The sequence below is a fragment of the Pavona decussata genome, unplaced genomic scaffold (assembly GCF_977016875.1).
Source record: "Pavona decussata unplaced genomic scaffold, jaPavDecu1.1 SCAFFOLD_92, whole genome shotgun sequence".
In the NCBI taxonomy this organism is placed as follows: Eukaryota; Metazoa; Cnidaria; class Anthozoa; order Scleractinia; family Agariciidae; genus Pavona; species Pavona decussata.
The window spans coordinates 4,310,154-4,328,043 of record NW_028145509.1 but is presented as its reverse complement, the minus strand read 5'-3'; the positions used below and the strand labels follow the sequence as shown (position 1 = coordinate 4,328,043).

General features: G+C 37.6%; 3 protein-coding genes across 6 annotated transcripts in view; 1 reads left to right on the top strand and 2 right to left on the bottom strand.

Annotated features, from left to right (window-relative positions):
* Window positions 1-1,393: 1,393 nt before the first annotated feature.
* LOC146473972 (melatonin-related receptor-like) lies at window positions 1,394-4,166 on the top strand. The gene has a single exon (XM_085117633.1). It carries the CDS (start codon window positions 1,730-1,732, stop codon window positions 2,807-2,809), a length of 1,080 nt encoding a protein of 359 aa, XP_084973759.1. The 5' UTR covers window positions 1,394-1,729; the 3' UTR covers window positions 2,810-4,166.
* Window positions 4,167-4,237: 71 nt separating this feature from the next.
* LOC146473971 (uncharacterized) lies at window positions 4,238-6,249 on the bottom strand. Its single transcript, XM_085117663.1, has 2 exons — window positions 6,151-6,249; window positions 4,238-5,633 (listed from the first exon to the last, which is right to left on the bottom strand). The coding sequence occupies exons 1-2, from the start codon at window positions 6,247-6,249 to the stop codon at window positions 5,406-5,408; spliced, it is 327 nt and encodes a 108-aa protein (XP_084973789.1). The 3' UTR covers window positions 4,238-5,405.
* A 4,279-nt stretch (window positions 6,250-10,528) lies between these two features.
* Window positions 10,529-17,890, bottom strand: part of LOC146473970 (uncharacterized) — a 29,443-nt gene continuing 22,081 nt past the window's right edge. For 2 of the 4 annotated variants that reach the window (XM_085117628.1, XM_085117630.1), the window contains exons 6-10: window positions 17,653-17,697; window positions 17,055-17,099; window positions 16,457-16,501; window positions 15,574-15,654; window positions 10,529-12,817 (exon numbers count right to left, since the gene is read on the bottom strand). In XM_085117628.1, coding sequence (XP_084973754.1) covers window positions 12,740-12,817; window positions 15,574-15,654; window positions 16,457-16,501; window positions 17,055-17,099; window positions 17,653-17,697 — 294 coding nt within the window. In that variant the 3' untranslated portion in view covers window positions 10,529-12,739. The remainder of the gene's footprint in view (window positions 12,818-15,573; window positions 15,655-16,456; window positions 16,502-17,054; window positions 17,100-17,652; window positions 17,698-17,890) is intronic. The other 2 variants (XM_085117632.1, XM_085117631.1) reach the window with 2 other exon arrangements.

The window sequence follows — 17,890 nt, the reverse complement described above, 5'->3', positions numbered from 1 at the left end:
CTCGATTACCAGCCGCTGTTCGGGGAAATGAGCCCGCACTCATCCCCCCGAAGGAGCTCTCTCTTCGGGGAGCCTTACAGACCGGACCCGGGAGATGGTGGAAATCGAGCCTATACCAGAAGTCAAAGTACTAAATCAGAGGATTATGGTTTCCATGTGACGTCACGGCGGCCATGTTGGTATACAGGAACAAAGAGATTTTTCTCCTCTGTGAGTTAACTTCCATTTTTATGCAAACTACGTCAACGAATATTATTTTGTTTTGTACGCTAACATGGCGGCAATGCAAACCACCTATGGGATTGCAGGGTTATTAAATTTGTTAAATTATTAAATCATTAAATTACATTTTGCGGCGTAAGAGCGTGTAATAATTTATTACTAGTGAGACGATGGCGTTTGAGTGCAAGCGGTATTGGGTTACAGGCAGCCGTTGAGAATTTAAACACGTTTTCGAATTGTCGATTCAAATATTAAATAACGCTAAATTTTATCTTAGCTGTTGAAAAGCGGATATAACAAAATTAACTATTGGGTGCGGTAAGTTATTGGGGCTTTCAAGACGCCCACTTCATTCTAAAATAATTAAAATAAGGCCCTGCAGGAGGAAGGGGCCAAATTTTCTTTATTTCAAACTCAGCTGAAACGTTCCCCGCCGCTGTTTCTTTACATTTGAATAAATTAAAATTTCCTAATCAGAGAGATTAATATTCCATTAAATATCAGCTCGAAGCCTCATTTAGCACTAAGCACAATGAGAAATTCCCTGCTAGCAGAGGTCTCTGATAGCAGTGAATACGAAAGCACACACTTTAATATAATTACTATTTCAAAGTAATTGGAAACGCTCAGGTCAAGCGGAGATTGGTTGTTCATTTTTGAACAGCTTTTGCTATGGTCGATAACATCGATAATTAAGGAAGCTGTCATCATTCTTTCCGGGTGATTAAAACCTTTAATAATGAACAGTCGTAAGTTTGACCACATCTTTGTCGTCAACTGAAAATAAAAACCCATTACCTACCCAAATAAACCCACCTGCGTTAAACTGGCAACATTTCATCGTGTGAATTTTGCCAAGGCGATTTTTGAAATACATGCAAAGGTCAATATTGGAGAAATTAAATATTACTGGATGTCAAAAAATAATAATAATAAAACAAGTTTTTGATAAATGAAGGATTATTTTTTCGTATGATTACTAATTTTAAAATAAAATCTTCATCATTGATTCTTAAACTCATTAATAATTCAAAAGCCAAAGACAAAGGAAATCATGCACCGTGGCGTGTTTGGATATTGATGAAAAACTCCTCGTTTTTGCACCCTTAATTTCCCCTACAAAATCAGTTTGTTTGAGAAGCTATATCAAACACTCGTCACACTGTTTCATCACAACATCAAAAACCTCGAAGTTCGTCAAAAATACTCCGCTTTGCGGTTCAACTCTCTTCTCGGTGTTTAATATGCGATGAAACACTGTGTCTCATCGGTTTGATATGACCTCGGTTGTTTGGGTTTTTTGTGTTAATCATAGTCATAAATAGCTTTTGTTACTGACGCTTCATATTAAACTGATGTAAGTGATATAAACAGCTGCTTACACAAAAATGTTATTCAGTAATACATTGAGGGTCGACGTTATTCAGTAGTCCAGGCGACTTTTCGCTTTTGCCATTCGAACCTTGCGACCTCTGAGCTTTATAGTACCAACTTTGTGGTAGAGAAAATGGCTGATGATCTTAGCTCGCGAAGTTTCTTCTTGACAGTTTTAGAAGCTGGCTCAATGATTGTTTTTAATGTCGTTTCTCTACTAGGCAACATTCTAGTTTGTATCTCGGTATACAGGAATACCAGACTCCGTACAACTACAAACCTTTACATCATCGCACTGGCTTTGAGCGATTTATCGTCGGCCATTTTCGTCATGCCTTTTGCGTCAGGGGTGCTGATTTCGGGAAGATGGCCTTTTGGAGAAACTCTCTGTGAAATGCACGCGTTTTTCAGTCTTTTTGTTGTGTACATTTCACCTGTAACCATGGGTCTGACAGCTTTTAACAGATACGTGAGGATATGCAAGTCTGACCACCAATATAAACTGCTATTTTCGCAAAAGAAGTCTCTCATTTTGCTGGCGTCTACGTGGATGATTGTAGCATCCTACATCTTGATTCCTCGTCTCGCTGATATTCAGAGGTTTCACTTCATGCCCGGCTATGCAGCTTGTTTAAATGAACATCTAAACAAAGTGAGTAGGATCATCCATTACTTCGTCGTCGTTGGCCTGTTTTTGGTAATTCCACTGGCTGTTACTATATTTAGCTATAACAAAGTTTTGAAAACGATTCGCGAACACAACGTAGGGACGGCACAAGCTCTTCACGCACAAGCAGGCCGGAATGCAAGCATCAGCTCACATGAAATTCGAATTTGCAGATCATTGTTTGTTATCGTGTTTGCGTTTATGGTGTGTTGGGTGCCAGCCTGGGTCATCACAATATTGACTCGCTTTCGTATTGCAGCGAACATACCACGAAATATTGAATTGCTTTGCGCTTTTTGCTTGAGTTTGTCTAACACCATCAATCCATTCATCTATGCGGGAATGAACCCTCTGTTCAGAAAAGAATTCCGAAAAATACTTTGCTGTGAATCTGGCCAGGTAATCCTGGACATTCCTGCAGCATCAAACGAAATACCAGTTGCGGTGTTAACGAGGTCACAAGCGGCAACAGAAAATAATGTCGGTCCGGCTCCTGAGCAAATCATCCTCAGTGATACTCACTCCTCATTGAAAGGTCTCAGTTAGTATTGATTGTTATTGATTGTTTTAGATAATCAATAACTGATTACGTTACAGTAACTGACCGAGGCTTTACTGCATTTGGTAACGTGGATACGCGCCATGTATCACAGATATTTTTACCCTGTGGTAATCCGATTGTACTCGGACGTCACTTTTGAATACTTGTAATGTAACATTGATTATTTTGAAGCAAATGTTGAACTATCCACACAAGGGTTACCATGTTAGGGCGCGTTTTTTTATTCACAATTCTGGAATGAGAATGACCAGAATGTAAAATGCGCGCGTTTTTCTATTCTGCATTCCTATTCCGGAATGGACAGAATGCCATTCCATCCATTCTGCTCCAAGGGGCAGAATGAACAGAATGTTGCGAATGAAAATCCAAGATGGCGGACGGCGAGATGAGCGCTGCGGATTCAAATACGTCTCTACCGGAGAAAAAATCAGGTTACACTTTTGGACACAATAAAACATTGCTTCTAATTTCATTGTACAAAAATTACGAGGTTTTTTTTTCAGTGATGTTTCGTACAAGAAAAGGGCAATTTGGCAAATGATAGTCGACGACATGAAGAAAAATGGCAACTCTCCGTCGACAGTAAACTGCGAGAACAGGTGGAAATGCCTTACATCTTCGTTCCGGGCAGACAATCCGAGTTATTCCTAGCATTCCGTACCAACCATTCTTATTCCAGAATTGTGGATAAAAAAAACGCGCCCTTAGTTTTGAAAGTCTGGAAAAAGAGAAAATCGAAGTTCGTTCAACATATTTGTATCCGGTCGACTTCACTTCTTACATTGACTGTCTAAACAAGATATTAGTAGTCTAAGTGGAAAGCGATCTCATAATGCTAAGATTAAAATAAATCATTAAGTCATAATAATTTATATATCTGAATAAATAAACTTGATGTAATTAAGCTAAGATTTAAGTATTCAATGAAAATCAATAATCAAAAATAAGATTAAATTTAGAAATACAGTTGACTATAAAAATAAGCGAAAAAACGGAACGACGTTTCGGTGTAATCTTGGCATATATAAGGTAAAGAATGTAACAGAAAAGATAATTTATACAGAAAGTAAAGGTGTGAAATAGAATTAATTAACTTAGGAATTAACGTTACTGTTCGGTGTTCATTCAGTGAGGTGTTATAAAGTGAGAGTTATGTCCGTTCACTGGGTAAGACAAATATAGTTTCGTGCGAATGGAGTCTGACTGGGTGTCTAGAATCGGTATCCACAGTGCCTTGCTCATTTCAAGAAAATTGAAATACTACCACTTTTTCCCATTATCAGTGTGTTTGTTTAACTCTTGATAATCATGATATAACTGGTAATACTCAGTTATAACAGTCTTTTCAATTCTGGTTCACGTGGTTTAAACGACTGCTTGTCACATTAATCTTGTGTCTTGTTTCTAGGGTCTCCTTATCTGCTGGTAAACAACGGGAAGGAGCCGGAGAGTTCTGGGGATGTGATTGATTTGAAAGTTGAAAGTTGTACTCGTACTCTAATCTGAAGGTTCCTATTTGTTCCATTAGAGATAGAAGTTGAGTTGGTGAACAAGGAAACCCTCCTTTTTTTCAGTTATGTGAATAAAATTTAATTATTGATGAGTGGATATCCCATCAAAAAGACTACGTCTATTTAAGCCTATTAATCAACACACATGACCGTTGTCGTATTTGACACGGATGAGCAAATATTGGTTAGTTCATCTCACTAACACTTTAACTTCCCAAAAATTAATAGCCAGCATCCAGTCTGATCATTAATTTTTCAATTCATTGTTTTTTTAACATATCATTGAGGTTTCTATCTCTCATACAAGACTTGTTTCGCTTAAAGAAAAATCGGTCTGGCCTCAGTCAATTCAAATTACACTCTCTGAACAGTTTGCCACAAATACAAAAAGCTTCAAACTTCTTGGAAGGAAGTTTAAAATGCTTGGTCGACATGTACTTGGTAATAATGGAACAGGGCATTCAAATAATTCCCAACTTTCTCCCATGCAAACGACCACATTTTTGCAGACAAACGCAAAGATCTTTCATCTGAAATCCACTCATGCGAATCATCCATAGTTACAATGGCTACCCTTAATTAGTAGTTCAGTTGCCAGTAAAATGCGATTGATTTTAAATTTGGATGTGATGTCTTGAAACTATTTCCCACACTTGACCCCTGTGCACCATTTTTACCCCTCCAAATACAGACGGGGTACGTTTTAGTTCATCGGGACTGAATCTTTGGCTAGAAAGCTTTCACATTCAAACATTCGTAAATTAATCATTACTAGGCGGCTGATGATAAGAGCTTGACACTCTATACCTGGAGATAACAGTAAGAGCATAATTATAAACGAAAAACAATATGAAAAAATGAGGGTTGCTTTCAAGAAAGAAAGCAAATGGCAGCTTTTACTTCAAACATAATATCAAAATGTTGCTCTCCATTGGGTCTCCATGTAAACCTTTATTTTTTTTTTTTGTTATTATATATTATTTCACTTATGTTTGTTTCAGTAGACTGATTGATTGGAATCCTTTGTTTTTTGTTTTTGATTTTTTGTCTCCTTTTTTAAGTATCTTCCTCACAATGGCAACAGACCAGCATTGTTACTGACCATTACAGCGGATTGTGTTAACTTGTCGGCTCCAGACTCCTCTTTTCCCGCACTTAGTAGATGATGGACCGCTGAGTCGGTATCCACGGGCAAAAGAAAACAAACGAGTTGATCCATAGCCTTGATTGGACGAGAGGCAATGGGAAGGAGACACACGCACACCACTGCCCAGGGAATGAAGCTAGTGGCACTTGACTGGAAACGAAAAAAAAAAAAAGTTGTGACTGGAGAGCGGCAAAAAAAAAAAAAAAAAAAAAAAAAAAAAAAAATTCAACGCGCTCTTTTTGACATTTTAGCATCTCAGTTTACGATTTATTTCTAAGTGTCATGTTGCCTGAAAATACATTAATATATGTTTTCTTTTGTGCTGATTCGTATCTCTTATGCTTGGCAGGCTAATAGAATATTTTAAATTCAAAGTAAAGGAGTATGTAATAGCAAGTAGTTATTTGGAAAGTTATCGAGAGGAGAATGATTTCTAGTAATCTAATTTCTAGTCACCTCCTAGTGGTAAAAAAAACTAATCATCTTGATTTTCATTAAGTGATAAAAAAAGCTGTACGCCTAGCTATGATTATGAATAAAAACTGTCTGTTGGTCAGTTTGAAGGAAAGTATGTATATGCCTGTCTTTTGTTGAAAATACGCAGGTCATGTTAGTCATCGCAGGTGATTTTTTTTTCTTTTTGTAGCAATTTCTAATGTTTCCTCACCGTTGGTTTCACAGAAGTAATGAAGAGAACTGTGGCATGGTGCATCATTCCACTTTCCTGAAGGAGGAAACATGTACCCACAGTCCTCATTTCCTCCATAGTTATTCGGTTCACCTTGATTCCAATGACAACAAGAAGCTGTTTCCAGCTCATACTCGGGCCATATTTGACTGTGTGGTGCGTGAAGCCTACAACAAACACTGATAACCTCCTGCATCGCCAATTCCCCCAAATAGATAGCCTGCGAGCAAGCTCTCTTGGGGGTGGATCCTCTTTCCCCCTCCCACCCCCCACCCCCAAGAGAGCTTGCTCGCAGGCTACCAAATAGATAGATAGAGAGATATAGTGAGGCAATAAGTAACCACCAGATAGAATTGCATTTCGTGCAGTCAGAATGAAATACAGGGGACATTTGTCATACCAATGCTTTTTATAATCCCCGGGCTTTAATCGTTACGTTTTCACCTTTCGTTTAGAGACAGAAACCATTTGTACGCCCCTAATATGTATGTGACGCCGGGTCAATGACGGATCGTAATTTTCGGTATGATCTAGAATCTAGACCAGGGGGGGGGGGGGGGGGAGGGGGGTACTCTCTTATGCGATATTAACGGGGACGTGCGGCCCGATAGGGAATGGTTTTCAGGGTGTTTTGTCTTGAACAGGGTATCTATTTCATCACTTTCTGTCCTAAACAGGGTATCCCTAGACCTAATTGCTTAAACAGATTGTGATTGCCAGTGCAAACAGGGTGTGATTTAGGGTTAAATGTCTTAGAAAGGGCCTGAAAAATTTGAATTCTGTCAAACAATTTCTCTCAGTCAGTATAATTACATGACATGGAAGACTATTTGTTTAAACTCAATACCAATTTTTTTATATTTGAGGGTACCATTCCACCTTAAACGGGATAGGAGAATTGTGTCTTAAACAGGGTCAGGGTTTGAACGTCCGGGCCGCACCTCCCTACCCAAGCATCTGTTGAGTCCCCCCCCCCCCCCCCTCCGGATCTAGAGTAACGTTACGCGTCACGCGTACGTTTATATCCTTGTACGTTTTTCAATGTTTCGCTGTTTATATTTTTAAATGAAATTCAGGGGAGGCATTTGTTATTCACCTTTCATTTGAAGACAGAAACCGTTCCTACATTGATTGTTTTTCTATTTAACGTGAGACATCTTTATCTATCTTGGCCCGCGAGGTCATAGGCTGATTTAGTTGCCAAATTTTCGGTTAAACAAAGCTAACCCTGAGGCACTAAGGTTAGCCTAAAAAACACTCTGGTTAGCTTAAAGAGCACTCCTAGCACTTAGGTTAGATTAAATAGCTCCCCGGTTAGCTTAACGGTTAGCAGTTTATGTTGGGGTTGTTCATGCCTTGCATGCCTCGCATGTTTTGTTCATGCCTCGCACGTCTGGCTCGCATATTGTAAACACTCCTCACGGCCCGAAAACAAAGAACGCGACCGAGAATTTAAAGAATTTGATAACACGACTGAAAACGTAACTCGTACCCGCCGAGTACAAAAAAACGAGACCGAGAACAATAACTCGTGGCCCGAAGTCTTATCTCTCGGCCCAACGCGACCCCAAAAAGAAAAGAGAATTTGATAATGCTACCGAAACCTTAACTCGGTCCGCCTTACGGCCCGTGTAATAACTAACCCAAGATAACGCTCGAAACGGTGAAATAGGCTACAAAATTCACAAGGATACACCAGAGTGAGTCAGTTTTATTCATTTTATTGAATGAAAGTTAAATTTAGCGTTTTGTTAAGCGTAAAAATCGTCGGTATTTTATTTCCCATACAAAGTCTTATTATGCTTTCAAATTCTCAACGGCTGCCCGCAACCCAATACCGCTTGCACTCAGAGGTCATCGTCTCACTAGTTATTAATTATCACACGCATGGCGTCCCATACTAAACTCTGTAATTTTACGTGGTACATTTTTTCGAATAACTCGATTATGAGATATCGCACAGCCCCGTAGCTTTCACACGTTGTTTATGTATCACTCTTCTACAACATATCAATTTCTTGACTTTTAACAATCTATTGAATGGTTGAGGATTTCATTTTTTTACTTGCGTGACCATGTGTCTAGTGAAAACCACCGGAAGTGTTTCCCGGTATAGCTTGGCATTGAAACAATTGATAAAACACAAATGCACCATACTTCACACTGAAATAAACTTTAAACATATTGAATCCCTTGTAGGAAAAACACTCTCTAATCTTTTATCTTTCTTATCCTTTTGTGTATTTTCCATCCCCTGAAAATTTAGACAGCGCCGCCTGGAGTAATAAAAGAGTCAAGTTTTTTTCGCAATAATTGTCTCAGTCGCTGTATTAAGTAATTTGTGAAATACAAACAATAATCGCCATAGACCCTCAGAATTTTAGCCTAAAAGAACTCTGGACCAGTCTTAATATACTTGTAGCAAAGAAAAGTTATAACTATGGGTTTCGATAAGCACTGGCAAAAGGGTTAGGTCTCCGGAATTACCATATGTACATTACGGGAGGTTCGACTGTATACTTATTTAAAAAAAGATTTATCTCAGAGTGTTTTTTTCTCTCTAATTTCTTTTCGTTGGTCTATTCCACAACAAACTGTTTGCCTATTAATTCAATAATGTTGACAAAATGAGGCAGCAAATAATTTTATAACACGGGTATTGGACATGACTGGCAAGGAGACCAAGAAACAATAAACGGATTTTGAAATAGATTAGTCTGTTTCACTGTATGTATTTTTCCCTTCCCGAGATCCAGGCAGTCATCGATTCCAGTGATCAGCTTTCATTAAATTAAATGCAAGCTGAGATACCTCATTTTCAATCCCTTTTTCTCATACTTCAATATTGTTATTGCTTTCAAAGATTATAGTGGAGAAAATGTCTTTATCCCTTGATTATTTAAATTACCATTTTCTGAGGCAGAAATGAACTAAAAGGCAAATATAAGAATTCGAAGGCTTGAGACTATTATGGAACTTTAGGGATGAGAAAAAGGGAAATTAAAGATGACGAATAAAAGTGGTTTTGAGTTTCTTATGGGACATTAACAGATGTACCGATGGCGACAGAAGTTCAACGATAGGAAAGAAAACACGATCACTTATAATACATGCTAGCAATTTTGCTTAATGCTAGCGCTATTATGAGTGACTGTGTTTCCTTTCCTACAAATCACTATAAGTCGAAAAGGAAAAGTTGCCTCAGTACCCTTTTCAAATCTTTAAATTTCATTACTTAATTACAACTTAAAGACTTAAAGCATTCTTTCCAAATCTTTTGAGGGCAACTTAAAGATCGCTTAAGTTGTTCATTACCCGTCCTTCAAGTGATTTCTTAAAGGCCAAGTAAAGACATGTTTATGGGAAGTGTTCTTTAAGTGTACTTTATTGAATCTATAATCATTTCATCCCGTGATATATATCTAATTAATTATTCCGCGGTTAACGTGACCGCGGCCCGCTCCCGGAGCCAATCAGAATGTGGTATGTTCAGGATACCGCCTATTCATGAACAGAAAAAAAAGTTAAGTTCAATATTTATTAATTTTTTTTGTGAGCGGGTTTGCTGTTTTACGAGATATTGTCTTTCTTGAAGTGTTGACACGCCGTTAAACGTAATACTGCTAACCGCAAAGCAGTCTTTTGAGCTCAGTTTTTCAGTCCATTCTCTTTATTTCTTTAGAAGTTTTATTTCTTAGTCTCGTCTCGTTTTGCTTCATTTCAGAAAATTTAATTCTTAGCTAAAATAGTCGAACAAACTTCTTGCAACACTGTATCGTTGGTATAAACTACTTACAAACTTTTCTTGCGTACTTTTCTTACTTATTTTTGCGTCAATTTGTGACGCAAATTGATACGTGCCAATTTTCCCTTCTTGTTTTAGTTTCATACACCAATTCTTATCCTTTTTAGGTGAAACAACCTATATTGCGGTATCTTTCTCCAATTGTTTTTTTTTATTTCACTGATACTGTTTTCTTTTTACACGTTAATATTTTTTAGTGTTTCCACGGGGTTTCAGCAGGTTCCGGGTGAGTTTTGCGTTTTACGGTCATGCATCCACTCCGAACTTATTTGGAAAGGGAAAAAAATCCAGAAATATGTTAGCCTGATTAGTACGCTTCCTCGAGCAAAAACTTTGGCGACAGAGACTGTTTCAGTTCTTGAGCAATCATCGATCCAAATTCAAATACCAGATAGGCATGGATCCGGTAGAAATTGATTCATTTATTCGCCGCGATGGATTTACCTTGCTTTTTTGACTTTATTTCTGATGGTTGTAGATCTCTCTGCGAGTTTAGTTGCTGCAACGCTTCATGTTGACGAATCTCTCAAAAAGGAAGCAAAACTTGAAGTCGTCGAAATTATAGTCAAGTCAACGTTACTATGGAAATTCCATGAAGGACGCACGAGCTGCAAGTTTTCTTTCTTGGTGACAGCTCCTGTGGTTCCTATGTTACAACTGCCTTGGTTTGGTTGAAAATCACCACCTCAATTTTGTTTTCAAAATTTAATTTAAAGTTGAACTAATTTGATCTAATTTCGATTGTTTTAAGCTCTTTTGTTAGGGTCATGATAACAGAGCAAGGAAGGAACGTGTAGTCTTATGCTTCTTTTTGAACTTTTTTTATTTGTTCACACTATAAGACTTACAGCATCACTCTTTGAAAGTTAAGACGGCGACGAAGGATTTGGTCTCATTACTTTTATAACGTACAGGCGGGAACTGTCAATCAACTGTCAAAATCACGCCTGCCGTAAATTTAGGCTAACGCAATCAGCATTACGCAATAGTACTAAATACAAGAGAAACCATACGTTAAATAATTACATAACTGCATACTACAACGAAAGCTAAATAAAGAACACAACCTTCTCCAAATCTAGGTTGCTCCTTTTTTCATAAACTATCTTAATTGCTACGGTCTACAAGATCGAAAGTTAATTAATAGTACTGTACCTGTTGGTACAGCAGGTCTGGTACAATAGGTATCTCCGTTCAATAATCACTTCGAGATTAAAGGCTGGCTTCCATATGATCGCGGATCGCAGATCGTAATAAGGTCTGCGATCGTCTGCGATCATATGGAAACTACTTCTGCGATCGTCTGCGACCTTGCGATCGCGATCGCAGACGATCGCAGAAGATAGAACCATGTTTTATCTAAGGGCTGGTTTCCATATGATCGCGGATCGCAGATCGCAATAAGGTCTGCGATCGTCTGCGATAATATGGAAACCAGCCTTTAGATAGAACATGGTTCTATCTTCTGCGATCGTCTGCGATGATCGCAGACGGTCGCAGAAGTAGTTTCCATATGATCGCAGACGATCGCAGACCTTATTGCGATCTGCGATCCGCGATCATATGGAAACCAGCCTTAAAAGTCTTAGCACTAATTAGTTTACTAAATGATAGAGAGCAACTGGTACAAATTCAGCTTGAAACACGGCGGAATTACGCAAAAAAAATATAATAAAAACGGATACAAGAGTTTTTTCCAGTCAAGTTCTGGAAAGTCAAAACACTCTTTCCAATGAAAGTCAAAACTTCAATACGTATTGACGTAAAGTAAACAATCCGTTGTTATTTCTTAAAAACTAATTTGGCCGTATTTAATCTGTTGTATGCTTACTAGGAAACAGTTCAAAACAGAACTTTTGCTTCACATCGAATTGGTACCAGACGAAAACAACTTTTGATCAGCATAATTAAAATTCAGTCTACAAAAAACTATTAAGTGGAGAGTCATCAATTCACGCGGGTCCGACTGTACCACTTATAAAGCATAGTTATATTTAATAATCTAGCCTGTTCCAGGACCGGAAGTCAAACTAAGAAGGCAAAGTGTTAACTCGTTTACTAAAATGCAAAGTATAATGAACAAACCAATGCACTGAACTCATTATTTCAGCCGCAATATCTGGAGTAATTACCAGCAATGTAACCTGAATAAAGTGCAACTTCAACAAAAAAAAACAAAACAAAACAAAACAGTTTTTAAACCTTTACTTCGAAATGAGCGAATTTTAACCGTTTAACAATCGTTTGATGATTCGGTTCAAGCTCAATGTAACAAAACTGACTGTGGTCTTTGTTTGTTATTTAGTTTCTTAGTTCTTGTTAAATTATCTTTAAAGATGTGCTAAATCGACGTAAGCCCTCACGCTGATTCTCAGCGGTGAAGGACGAATCCCTTGGAACTCGCAATACTTGTAGGATCCGATCAAACTGATTGCAATTTTGAGGAAAGTAGATGAGAGTTTTTCAACACACAAGAAATGGGCAAAATATATTTTTCAGGTCAAAACGGCCAGAACATTTCAACGCAAAATTCTCCTAATGCTCTGATACTCTGCACGCCACTACGCTCGAGATCTCCGTATGGCTGATAAGAAGCTCGCCCACGGCCATTGCGCAATCTCAGTAAGTAATGGCGTGCTATGGTATCGGTCGATATGCACAATATGTCAACACAAAACCCTTAGAAATAGAAACGCGCACACTTTAATTTTTGAAATGATAGTATTCTCCAGCATTTTGGTAACATCATTTCTTAAGGGGATTTTAAAGAAGCCCTTTTTCCTTTGCGCGGATATCTAGTACCTCTTCTTGGCTTAATTCGCAGGAGAGTGCGTTCATCTCCTACAAAAGAAACAGAAATAAACTAAAATTAAATAAAAGAAATAATAATAATAATAATAATAATAATAATAATAATAATAATAATCATAATCATAATCATAATCATAATCATAATCATAATCATAATCATAATCATAATCATAATCATAATAATAATGATCATCATCATCATCATCGCCATCATCATCCCAGCTCATCCCAGATCTGATGTAGATAGACTCTATATTCCTAGAGACAAAGGCGGTCGAGGTCTGATGGCAGTGGAGACTGTAAGGTGAGAGGAAGAGAGCCTTTAAAAGTATGTAGAGGGAAAGGAGGATGTCATCATCTGCATCTACATCTACGCTTAATTAAGTCGGTAAAGTCGTGAGACATCACACCAACTTTTGTTAAAAGTAGATTTACATAATACGTATCTCGATAAAGGAAAAAAATTAAAATAAAAATGTATATAAATATGAGAAAAATAACATTAAATCCTACTTACTAGCTTTACATAACTTATTTCAAATAATTTGTTAGCATAGTTTTAGAACTTTGCAACGACACAGAATTTTCAATCCCTGAGGACAAAGAATTTCATTCGCATATGGATCTAGGAAAAAGAGAAAACTTAAAAACGTCCTTGCTAATTCTAGGTATTCACGACTTTTACGCGTTCTTGGTCTCACTATTAGACACTAGATATTTTTCTGCCTCAATGTCCATGAGATTAATTCTCAGTTATTGCACAGTAAAACCATGCATGAAAGAGGGGAGGGATGTGTCAGCAAAGGAGCTGAAGGTTGAACAGGAAACCAACAAGTTGGATGGATGGAGAGGGAAGGTCATACATAGACAACATGTAAGATATACAGAAGAGTTTGTAAGTCCGGAGAGTTGGCGGTGGCAGAAGCTGGGAGTCTGAAGATAGAGACGGAAAGTTTGTTAGCGGCTGCCCAGGATCAAGCAATTCGCACCAATTACAGGTAAGCGAAGCTTGAGAAACAGCCAGCATCACCCCTATCCAGGGTGTGCCAGAACAATTATGAGACAATAACTTAACACATTTGATGAGTGAGTTTTGCAAGATGGCACAGGCAGAATACAAGAGAAGACATGGCAGAATAGCCACAGGAGTTCATTGGGGCCTGGCCAAGAAGTATGGATTACCACACGCAGAGAAATGGAATGATCATAAGGCAGAAGCAGTGAGCGAGAACGAGGATGTAAAACTGCATTGGGACTTATTCAAACGGATGAAGTGATTCATGCCAGAAGTCCTCGTGAGGAAGAAACATAAAGAGTGCATGATCATAGATGTTACAGTCCGTGCAGATTCTTGGACTTGGAGCAAGGAAGAGGAGAAAATAGACAAGTACACAGAATTCGCATGAGAACTCAAGAGGATATGGAAAGTACAGGCAAGGGTGGTATCAGTTGTGATTGGAGCTTTGGGAACCATTACCACGAGACATAAGGATTTCCTACCAGACCTGGGGATTCATGTATCATTTGAAACAATCCAGAAAGCCAGTTTGCTTGCAACAACACACATTCTCAGGAACGGGTTCTGTTGTACAAGGGAAAGGCAACAAACAAGGAGTGAATGGCCTTGTTGTGACGGTCTTGTGGCAGTTGGTGAACTAGACTCCGATCGGCGGTTTCCGGTCCAAGCCAATTACCTCAACTGGCGATAGAGTTGTGATGTGCCATAATAATAATAATAATAATAATAATAATAATAATAATAATAATAATAATAATAATAATAATAACAACAACAATAACAATAATTTCTGATGAGAAACGATTTTGAGAAACATTTCAACAAGAAAATTAACGATAATAAAATAACATGACGTTTCGACGACTTCATATCGTCATTGTCAAATGAGTAAAAATGGAAATAACGGAAACGCATATTTATAGGTATTGAAAGTGAGAAAATAAATGCTTTCATGCTAATTTATTTTCTCACTTTCAATACCTATAAATATGCGTTTCCGTTATTTCCATTTTTACTCATTTGACAATGACGATATGAAGTCGTCGAAACGTCATGTTATTTTATTATCGTTAATTTTCTTGTTGAAATAACAATAATAATAATAATAATAATAACAACAACAATAACAATAATAATAATAATAATAATAATAATAATAATAATAATAATAATAAGAAGAAGAATATTAATAATAATAGTAATAATTTAAGTATAAAACACTGCGATAAAATTGAAAAGTTAAAAGTTTCAAATGCGACGACGTTTTGACGTTTGTTTAACGTCATTATCAAGTCAAGAATGATTGAAATAAGACGACTATAAATGTAAAAAGAATTGGTAAGAGACAAAAAGCAAAAATATGTGATGATAACGTAATAAGGTATTCACACGCAGAGTCACGAAAAGATTTAGGCGCTAATAGAGTCTTTCTGAGTATTTAACTCTGATTTAACTCTGACTGATTTGGATGATAAACAATTCTCTGTTCTAAAAAAAAAAGCAGATCAAAGTTTGATTGCATAATTTATGAGATGTTGTTCAATAAGGAATTGAACACTGAGTTAAATACACTTGTTCGACAGCGTAGTTGGATTAGTTATTGATACTACATTCACTTTCAGAGATGTTACTGAATGTTTTCCAGATTTTCGTGAAGTAAGTTCATTTACAGTCTGCCAGGTTGAACGAACTTGAGCTGCCTATGGTTCAACAGAACATAAAACAGTTATGGCAAATATAGACGCATGAACAATGCATTCAGACTAACCTGTGGAATTATTATTTCTCCGGCACTACATGAGCTTCGGTACATTACGACCTCATATGGGTACGAACTACCTGTTGTATCCTACGGAATAAAACCGAGTTAGTTAGTTAGTTAGTTAGTTAGTTAGTTAGTTAGTTAGTTAGTTAGTTAGTTAGTTAGTTAGTTAGTTAGTTAGTTAGTTGGTTAGTTTGTTAGTTAGCTTCTGATTGGTTGCTATTTCGAGCTCCCGCAAGCTTTGTCGGGCAGAAGTGGCTAAACGATCAAACATTTCCTCGTGAAGAAAAAACGTGGAAGGAAAATGTTTGATCTAGACCAAGCGTGGAAAGCATTTAAATGCAATGTTGAGAGAGGCGGCTAAATCAAACGGTTAAACATGCTCTTCCAACACGATGATGGACGAAAATTTGATTGTTTAGACGGGGTAATATGGCTTGAAAATTGGAGATACCTTGTGGTGTGGAGGAATAAATGAAGTCTACATCGCCTTTCACCAAAGGAAGACCAAGGTCATTATTTGATAACATTAACGTCACGTCGACTTATAGCCTTCTGTTATCGAAAAATGAGATGTAGCAGCCAATGGTTGCACAGAACATAAAACAGTAATTGCAAATAACGACGCACAGAAATGTTCGATCGTTTAGACGGGGTAATATGGCATTCGGCTTGATAACTGGAGATACCTTGTGGTGTGGAGGAATGAATGAGGTCTACATCGCCTTACACCACAGGAAACCCAAGGTCATTATTTGATAACATTAATGTCACGTCGACTTATAGACTTCTGTTATCAAATAATGAGATGGAGCTGCTTATGGGTGCACCGAACATAAAACAGTAATTGCAAATAACGAGGTACGCAAATGCCTTCCTACTCACTTACCATTAAACTAGAAGAACCTTCATTTCCCATATAATTGCGCTCCATCTAAATAATACGTATAAAAGTAAGCAAAGTAAATGAACTAAGAAATTCAACTAGAAAGCCCTCAAAGGCAAAAATTACTTCGCAAACAATTTTCTGAAAATGTTACTTCATGTCCTATGGTATCGCGTAACCTTTCGCCTTCGGTTTGCGAAACTCTCTGTTCCAATACCTTCAAATCACTCTCTATTTAGGCTTGATGCTCAGTCATATTTTCATCCGAATGACTGTTGTTTGTTTTAAGCTGTTGTTATAAGTATGATTTTAAAATCATTTTGGTGAACGACAACGACGCACAGAAATGAACGATCGTTTAGACGGGGTAATATGGCATTCGGCTTGATAACTGGAGATACCTTGTGGTGTGGAGGAATGAATGAGGTCTACATCGCCTTACACCACAGGAAACCCAAGGTCATTATTTGATAACATTAATGTCACGTCGACTTATAGACTTCTGTTATCGAATAATGAGATGGAGCTGCTTATGGGTGCACCGAACATAAAACAGTAATTGCAAATAACGAGGTACGCAAATGCCTTCCTACTCACTTACCATTGGACTAGAAGAACCTTCATTTCCCATATAATTGCGCTCCATCTAAATAATACGTATAAAAGTAAGCAAAGTAAATGAACTAAGAAATTCAACTAGAAAGCCCTCAAATACAAAAATTACTTCGCAAACAATTTTCTGAAAATGTTACTTCATGTCCTATGGTATCGCGTAACCTTTCGCCTTCGGTTTGCGAAACTCTCTGTTCCAATACCTTCAAATCACTCTCTATTTAGGCTTGATGCTCAGTCATATTTTCATCCGAATGACTGTTGTTTGTTTTAAGCTGTTGTTATAAGTATAATTTTAAAATCATTTTGGTGAACGACAACGACGCACAGAAATGAACGATCGTTTAGACGGGGTAATATGGCATTCGGCTTGAAAACTGGAGATACCTTGTGGTGTGGAGGAATGAATGAGGTCTACATCGCCTTACACCACAGGAAACCCAAGGTCATTATTTGATAACATTAATGTCACGTCGACTTATAGACTTCTGTTATCGAATAATGAGATGGAGCTGCTTATGGGTGCACCGAACATAAAACAGTAATTGCAAATAACGAGGTACGCAAATGCCTTCCTACTCACTTACCATTGGACTAGAAGAACCTTCATTTCTCATATATTTGTGCTCCATCTAAATAATACGTATAAAAGTAAGCAAAGTAAATGAACTAAGAAATTCAACTAGAAAGCCCTCAAATACAAAAATTACTTCGCAAACAATTTTCTGAAAATGTTACTTCATGTCCTATGGTATCGCGTAACCTTTCGCCTTCGGTTTGCGAAACTCTCTGTTCCAATACCTTCAAATCACTCTCTATGTAGGC